The 8,926-nt window shown below is 49.6% G+C and overlaps 1 protein-coding gene across 1 annotated transcript in view; it reads right to left on the bottom strand.

Moving 5' to 3' along the window:
• RBM45 (RNA binding motif protein 45) overlaps positions 1-5,733 on the bottom strand; it is a 35,037-nt gene extending 29,304 nt beyond the window's left edge. Inside the window, exons 1-3 of the mRNA XM_040441316.1 lie at positions 5,381-5,733; positions 3,111-3,233; positions 1,458-1,584 (exon numbers count right to left, since the gene is read on the bottom strand). Of these exons, the coding sequence (XP_040297250.1) occupies positions 1,458-1,584; positions 3,111-3,233; positions 5,381-5,659 (529 nt within the window). The 5' untranslated portion in view covers positions 5,660-5,733. The remainder of the gene's footprint in view (positions 1-1,457; positions 1,585-3,110; positions 3,234-5,380) is intronic.
• Positions 5,734-8,926: the final 3,193 nt, after the last annotated feature.

Raw genomic sequence — 8,926 nt, forward strand, 5'->3', positions numbered from 1 at the left:
AACGCAATCGCAGTCAAAACTGACTGCAATTGCGTGCCTACTCACGCGGTTTTCCCACAATGCACACGTGACGCATACGGATCAAATCCAGAACGCCCGTGTAAAAGAGGCCTAAGGCATATTGGTGCACCATAGCCTTTTTCCAGGGTGCGCCTGCCCACAGAGAGGACTCTGAATGCCACCTCCGGCACCCGTGCCATAGCTTCGCCACCACTGAGCTAAAGGATAGAACATGTGCTATTCTTCACCGCAATATGTGGACCACAGACTCATTGAAGTAAAGGAGTACGCACAAAAAATAAAAAAAATTTTTGGGCAGATCAGCGATTTACAGACCGCAAAATGCATACGGTCATGTACATGAAGCCTTAGCCTAAATTAACACCAGGCGGTGTGAAATGGTCCCACTAACCGAATAGACTGGCACCTGACCCGATCACCTCTCAGGTGATCAGGAATCCAGATCTGATTGTATTAGTCTCAATGTTTGAACCCCCACCAATTAAAAGGGAGTCTGTCATAAGCATTTCACGTTTGTAACCCTTTCCATAGCTTTCAAGCATGCTTACAGTTAATAAAAACGTTACCTTTAGCATCAATCCTGGACTTCTAAAACCGTCAAAAAACATCTTTGTAGCATATGCAAATGAGGGCTCGCAAGTGCCCAGGGGCGGCGTTACGCTCGTAGGTGCCCTAGCTCAGCCTTTTCTTTGCTTCCCTCCCGCCCATCCTTTCCCTCTGACCGCCTATCTACTAACTTGTTGTTTCGCCGAGATCCCGCGCACTCAGTCCGTACGGCATCACAGTAACTATTGCGCAGGCGCCAGCTAACGACGCGAAAACAACAAAGGAGGCGGTCCATCGGCGCATGCGCATTAATTACTGTGATGCCGTACAAGGAATGGGCATCGCAGTGCGCATGCGCCGGCCGATGGACTGAGTGCGCAGGCACGGGATCTCGGCGAAACAACAAGTTAGTAGATAGGCGGTCAGAGGGAAAGGATGGGCGGGGGGGAGCGACGATAAGGCTGAGCTAGCTGGGCACCTACGAGCGTAACGCCGCCCCTGGGCACTTGCGAGCCCTCATTTGCATATGCTACAAAGATGTTTTTTGACGGTTTTATAAGTCCAGGATTGATGCTAATGGTAATGTTTTTATTAACTGTAATTATGCTTGAAAGCTATGGGAAGGGTTATAAACGCAAAATGCTGATGACAGACTCCCTTTAAGTTACCCCCATCTAGATAACCTTGTATCACGTCTGAAAGTCTGCATGTAGGTTTTATTCGCACATGATAAGTGGCTGTTCTCTAGCACTCAAATGTATTTGTGCCATTCCGCCCCCTATTGATCTTTCTGCTCATGTCTGATGCCGTCATATGAATCATTAACAATCAATAATTCAGCATCTTAATTATCTGCAGAAACCAGAATACAACCACAAACCCGCACTTACTTCTATCACAATTTTCAATTGCCAAGGCAGCATGAGAAGGCTTCTGGAAGCGTACGTAGGCCAAGCCTTTACTTTCCCCCGTGGTCTTATTCTTAATAATTGAACAGTATTCTACATTTCCATATTCCTGGTGAGAGAAGGAAGAACAGCTGAGTCAGACACCACGTAACAAAACACTACTGTCCAAGCGAATGTGTGGCTAAAAAAAAAAATCATATGGGCTCATGCACACGGCTGTGCTCCTCCCGGGATACGCGCGTCATTTGTTGGCCGCATATCTGACCCAAACTCTCAGCATTGTAGTAACACATGATGTAGCGAGTTCCTATCGGTCAGTACAATAGACCCATGGTCAGATAGGAACTCGCTGCATCATATGTTACTATTAGGGCTGTTTCACACGAGCGAGTCCATTGCGGTAATCACGCTCCATGTGTGAGTGTGATCCTCCGCTCTGGACTTGCAGGAGCGCACAGCATTATCATGATTTATAATGCTGTGTGTCTCTGCTTGACCTTATTTCTACAGAATCATAGTGACAGCTTTAGGTCACTATGATTCTGTAGAAAAAAGGCCATGCAGAGACACACAGCATTATAAATCATGATAATGCTGTGCGCTCCTGCAAGTCCAGAGCGGAGGATCACACTCACACATGGAGCGTGATTCCCGCAATGGACTCGCTCGTGTGAAACAGCCCTTATGGTTTTCACACAAAGTCTGGAAAATGTCAGGAATATCAGGTCCGGAGGTTTACCAGAGTCGACCTTTCACATATGTAGATGTTACATGTCAGGCACGTTCTGATTACAAAAGAAATGTTCTGGCTGCCTAGACAAGTTGGGGGTGACCGATGCAGGAGGCTCGGCATGACGCAAAACATACATTGCGGCAATAGGAGTGTTTTGTTTCCTGCACATCGAGGATGGCGATGTTCGTGGACCTCCTCGCCGCTCCAGCTAGCCATTGTTGTCTGGTGGTTCTAGTGCAGGGGTGGGCAACCTGTGACTACAACTCCTAGCTCACATACTTGTTCTGCTGTTCTCAAAACTCTCATAGAAATAAATGGAGCATGCTGGGATTTGTAGTGTCACAACATCTGGAGTGCCGCAGGTAGCCCACCCCTGTTCTAGTGCGTTTAGTCCAGTTTCACACCAGGGGCGTATGATGCAGTAAGTTTGGGCCTGCATATATGAAAAGGGGGTTATGGTCTCAGACCCTAATAGGGTCATAAATTCATCTTCTAGACGTCACAATATAAAGTCAGATCCCGCTTGTTGGCTGCCTGAAGAGCACAAAGGTGCGACTATTTCGCGCTGCAGATTTGGCTGGCTTATAGCACTATGGCATCTTAGTACAAACAGAGCTTGGTGCCTCCGTTATAGCAATCTCCCACCTTGCTGAGCATTGAGGGGCCTCCAAATCTTCTCGCCCGGCACAGACTGCTTTATAAATTGTGCCAGCAATGGGAACATAATTCAGGTGCAATTTATGGTAACCTGTCATCACAGTCCGTCAGAAATCTGTTAACAGAATGCAGGCTACACTAAATGACGCCTGTACCCTGCGGACGGCTCCTTATACATCACATACAGGAATCCCCTTTACATTCTGGTCAAGCGTTTGTCAGATACAGCATCAATATTCTTGTACCTTAAACTTGCTCTTTATGTCTTCTTCCGTGTAAGATTTTGGGATCATGACAAAAATTCTTGTTAATTCTTCATCCTCCACTTCTCTGTGACTTGTGGATCCTCGAGACTGAGCGATAAATACCTAAAATATATGTTTGTTTTTTTTAAAAAGGTGCAGAAATTCTTATATAAAGGGTGCATTTAGACAACCGTATGTGTTTTGCGGACCACACATGGCCGGCTCTAAAATAGAACTACCTATTATTTCTTGTCCACGATTGGATAGGTCATCAGTATCTGATGGGTGGGGGTCCGACACCCGAGACTCCCACCAATCAGCCACTTGAGAAGGCACAAGTGCTCCGGTGAGCGCCGCGGCCTTCTCTCAGCGCCGTACATTGTATTGTGGCTGTGCCTGGTATAACAGCTCAGCCCCATTCACTTCTATAGGGCTGAGCTGCTCTAGGCCACGTGATCGATGAACTGGCCTAGGAAAAGCAGAGAGAAGGCCGCGGCACTACTGGCAACGCTGGTGCCTTAAAAAACAGCTGATCGGTGGGGATCCCGGGTGTTGGATCCCAACTGATCAGATACTGATGACCTACCCAGGATAAGTCATCAGTTAGAAAGTCTTACTAAAGCCCTTTAAGCCATAATCTTAACAGTTTGATTAGAAGTGAGCTATAATGAGTGTTTATGAGCCGTCAGGAGATCAGGCTTCACATGAGCCATCAGAGAACAGTATAAACATCTTGCTAATAAAGAATCTCAACGATGTACAGAGAAAGGGGCTAAATATTTTAATAAAGACATATTTGAAAAAGAAACTGGTTTCCCTCAAAATGAATAAAGTACACTAATAAAAAAAATTGCCCCACCCAAAGGTGTCCATAGCCTTTAAAGGGGTTGCCAACTCCTTTCCAAGTGATAGCATCACGATCCGATCACCCTGCATCTCTGCCGATCGACTGCAGTAACTCTTGTGTCGGAAGCACGTAGCTCCGTCCTCTGTGCTGCGGATGGAGCCGATTACCGCAGTGCTGCTCCCAGTCACTTCAATGAGAGCAGTGCTGCAGTAACCAACTCTGCTCACTTAACGACAGACAAGCGCTACAGGGTGTCGGACCCCCACTGATCAGATAGTGATGGCCTAACCAGAGGATAGGCCATCACTTTTAATGGAGTGGACAACCCCATGTGACACATGTAGCCAATCACTAGCCTCAGTTGCGTACAGCGCAGGCTCACTGATGCGAGCGATTTACTGCAACAGACAAGTAGGCACATGGGCGCATCATTACTGCAGCACAGTAAGCAAAGAAGGGTAGTGCTGGAATGGCGGGGGCTTTAGCAGGTAAGCGTAGGTGTTCTTCATTTTATGCCACTGACCCAAACTGATCCAATCAGTCCCTATCAGATCACGTCTAATGCGGATGGTGCGAGTAGAGTACAATAGACCCACAATCAGATGTGAACGGATTATCATAAATTCAGGGGTGGAATGGGAACTTAAAGTGGCCCTGGAAAAAATTTAAGTGGCCCCATGTTGTAGGCGGGTCCAAACTGACAGAAGGCATGGATAGCAGAAGTAGGCGGAGCCAGAAATACCGCAGTGAAGCACAAAATACTGCATGCAGGACTTTTGTCTCCGCTCCAAAATCATCTTCTGAGCGGAAACCTAACGGACCCCATTATAGTCTATGGGGGTCTATGAGGTCCGTAGGCTCCGTTCGGCTCAGTTATGTGCCAAATCCGTCCTTTCCGTTTTCCTGCTCCTATAACGGAGCAGGAGAATGGAAAGGCTGAACGCTGATGTGAACAAGGCCTAAGCGGGAAAGGAGGCCTGAGGTCTATGGCCAGTCCGCCCCCTCATAAATTACTATGACCCAGTCAGTTCCTATCAGATTGCAGGGCTAATGCTTATGATGAGGACAGTACAATAATGAACAGTTATGGACAGGAGAGCCACGGTCGGTGCAGCCGACACACGGACTGCGTTTCCTGGTCTGAACGCGGTCATGTGACTCAGTCCTTAGGAAACACCCGCGTTTTCTCACAACTCCCACAAAATGCACTGTAGAGATAAGTGTCTGCCTTCATTAAAGCAACTAAACCAATCAGAAAACTGGTTACATTATGAAAACCTGTGCAAATAATTAAGCTGGAATCTGATTGGTTGTTGAAAGCAACTGCACTACAGCCTAAGGCGTTGTCGGCCAATCACACTGCAGCATAGAAAAGAAAGCAGCGATCTGATTGGCCGACACGATTCCCCACAACGTCTCGCACCTTGATAGGCTTGGTGTTGTCGCTGAGGCAGCGGCCGTGCATCTCCTCCATAGCCCGGCACGCCTGAGAAGATTTCGCGTACTTAACGAAGGCGATGCCTTTCGACTCCTTTGTGTGCCGGTCCTTCACCACCCAGATGTCCTGGATGTCTCCGAACCCCGAGAATTTCTCCCGGATCATATCCTCCGTCAGCGACTTGCTGACCACCAGGAACACTCGGCTGTTAGGGGGATCGTCCAGATTCCCGGCCGATGGGCGAAATCCACTGCTGTCCTCCATCTTTACCGTTACTGCGAGCAGTCGACCGCAAACAGAGCACTGACCAGCCGTTAGCTATACGCAAAGCAGTAATCCCCGCCTCTTCCGGTGACGTCATCCTAGAGCCTGCTTTGCTGGAACAGCGACCCCTAGTCATTGGCAGGGGCACTGCAGGCTGCAGCATTGCTTGTACTATATGCTGAGTGTCCTCCATTGTGCTGCTGTGCATTGTCGTAAAGCTGCCAGCGGACATAAGAGGGAGATTTATCCAAACTGGTGTAAAGTAGAACGGTCTTAGTTGCCCATAGCAACCAATCAGATTCCACCTTTCATTTATCACAGCTCCTTTATAAAATGAAAGGTAGAATCTGATTGGTTGCTATGGGCGACTAATAGGGTTGCCACCCGTACGGGAATGACCCGGACAGTCCAAGTTTGCAATCCTGTGCCCGGGTACAAGCCTTTCTCAGACCCGGGCACAAGATCAGCTGTGAATGATGGCGATGAGCGCTTCCATTGTGGAAGCTCTCATCTCCATAGTCATCTGTATCACCGTCCTCAGGACAGCAATGTAGACGGCTGTGCTGCGGCAGGGGAGGGAGAGGCGTCTCCCTCCCCTGTTCCTCTGATAGGCTGCAGGCACAAGGCCCGCAGCCTATCAGAGGCCGGTGCAGGCGGCGCGATGACGTCATCACGCCGCCTGAGCCGTACAGCACGGTACACAGGCCGGGAAGAGGCCTGCATCGCATCGTTGGAGGTAAGTAAAAGTTTTTTACTTAAAGTTTTTTTTTTTTTTTTAGAGAAGAGAGGCACCTGAAATTGGCACATATGGGGGAAGGGGAGGAAAGAGGCACCTTAGGCTACTTTCACACTAGCGTTCGGGTGTCCGCTCGTGCGCACCGTTTGAAGGGGCTCACGAGCGGCCCCGAACGCATCCGTCTGGCCCCAATGCATTCTCAGTGGAGGCGGATCCACTGAGAATGCATCCGCCTGCCAGCGTTCAGCCTCCGCTCCGCTCAGTGAGCGGACACCTGAACGCTGCTTGCAGCGTTCGGGTGTCCGCCTGGCCGTGCGGAGGCGAGCGGATCCGTCCAGACTTACAATGTAAGTCAATGGGGACGGATCCGCTTCAAGATGACACTATATGGCTCAATCTTCAAGCGGATCCGTTCCCCATTGACTTTCAATGGAAAGTCTGAACGGATCCGCTCAGACAACTTTCACACTTAGAAAATTTTCTAAGTTTTAATGCAGACGCATCCGTTCTGAACGGATGCGAACGTCTGCATTATCGGAGCGGATCCGTCTGATGAAAATTCAGACGGATCCGCTCCGAACGCTAGTGTGAAAGTAGCCTTATACTGGCACATATGGGGAAGGGGGGGGGGAGGCACCTTATACTGGCACATATTGGGGGGGGATGAGGCACTTGAAACTCACATATGGGGGGAAGGGGGGGAAAGTGGCACCTTATACTGGCACATATTGGGAGGGAGAAATGAGGCACTTGATACTGGCACATATAAGGGAAGGGAGGAAGAGGCACCTTATACTGGCACATATTGGGGGGAGAAAAGAGGCACTTCTTACTGGCACATTATTTGGGGGCTTCTACTGAGGCCACAAAGAAGGGGTATTTTATATGGGGGGGCTCTGTGTGGTACTAGTATTATCAGGAGGTTTATCTGTTTCTGCAGTATAGTATTTGGGAGAACAGCGGCACAGTATTGGGGGTAGTAGGATGATTTGTCCAGAAGATGGGAGGATGATGGAAAAGTAGTAAACTAAGATTTTTTTTTTTTGTTGTTGTTGTCAAACTGCAGAGACGAAAAATGGCTGAAAAATGGTGGTCTGGTCTGAAGGAGAAGATGAGGAAAGAGAACATCTACATCAAAGGAGACGTCACTGGATGTAAGAGGCAGGGCCGTCTTTCCGAATGGGCACGCTGGGCAGTTGCCCGGGGGCCCCACTTGCCTGGGGGCCCGCCTGCCCAGTGAACCCACCAGTTGAATACTAATGAGCGCTTCCATTATGGAAGCGCTCATTAGAACCGAGAGACCAGGAAGTGGTGAACGCTCTGTACTCACCACTTCCTGGTCCTCGGCTGTCGGCTGTGCAGGGCTGCGCACAGCGTGAGGGCGCTCTGTGACCTCACGCTGTGCGCGCCAGTTCAGAGCACAGAGTCGACTGAGGAGAGGCAGGCGGCGTCCAGGAGCAGGAAAGGTAAGTGATTTTTTATTTTATAAGAAAATGTGGCTGCTGGGGGCATAAGGGGGCTAATGGAGAGGCATATGGGGGCTAATGGAGAGGCATATGGGGGGCTAATGGAGAGGCATATAATGGGGGGCTAATGGAGAGAGGCATATGGGGGGCTAATGGAGAGAGGCATATGGGGGGCTAATGGAGAGGCATATGGGGGCTAATGGAGAGGCATATGGGGGCTAATGAGGCATATGGGGGCTAATGGAGAGGCATATGGGGGCTAATGGAGAGGCATATGGGGGCTAATGGAGAGGCATATGGGGGCTAATGAGGCATATGGGGGCTAATGGAGAGGCATATGGGGGCTAATGAGGCATATGGGGGCTAATGGAGAGGCATATGGGGGCTAATGGAGAGGCATATGGGGGCTAATGAGGCATATGGGGGCTAATGGAGAGGCATATGGGGGCTAATGGAGAGGCATATGGGGGCTAATGGAGAGGCATATGGGGGCTAATGAGGCATATGGGGGCTAATGGAGAGGCATATGGGGGCTAATGGAGAGGCATATGGGGGCTAATGAGGCATATGGGGGCTAATGGAGAGGCATATGGGGGCTAATGGAGAGGCATATGGGGGCTAATGGAGAGGCATATGGGGGCTAATGGAGAGGCATATGGGGGCTAATGGAGAGGCATATGGGGGCTAATGGAGAGGCATATGGGGGCTAATGGAGAGGCATATGGGGGCTAATGGAGAGGCATATAATGGGGGGCTAATGGAGAGAGGCATATGGGGGGCTAATGGAGAGAGGCATATGGGGGGCTAATGGAGAGGCATATGGGGGCTAATGGAGAGGCATATGGGGGCTAATGGAGAGGCATATGGGGGCTAATGAGGCATATGGGGGCTAATGAGGCATATGGGGGCTAATGGAGAGGCATATGGGGGCTAATGGAGAGGCATATGGGGGCTAATGAGGCATATGGGGGCTAATGAGGCATATGGGGGCTAATGAGGCATATGGGGGCTAATGGAGAGGCATATGGGGGCTAATGAGGCATATGGGGGCTAATGGAGAGGCAT

This window comes from Bufo bufo, chromosome 7 (assembly GCF_905171765.1).
Source record: "Bufo bufo chromosome 7, aBufBuf1.1, whole genome shotgun sequence".
Classification (NCBI taxonomy): domain Eukaryota; kingdom Metazoa; phylum Chordata; class Amphibia; order Anura; family Bufonidae; genus Bufo; species Bufo bufo.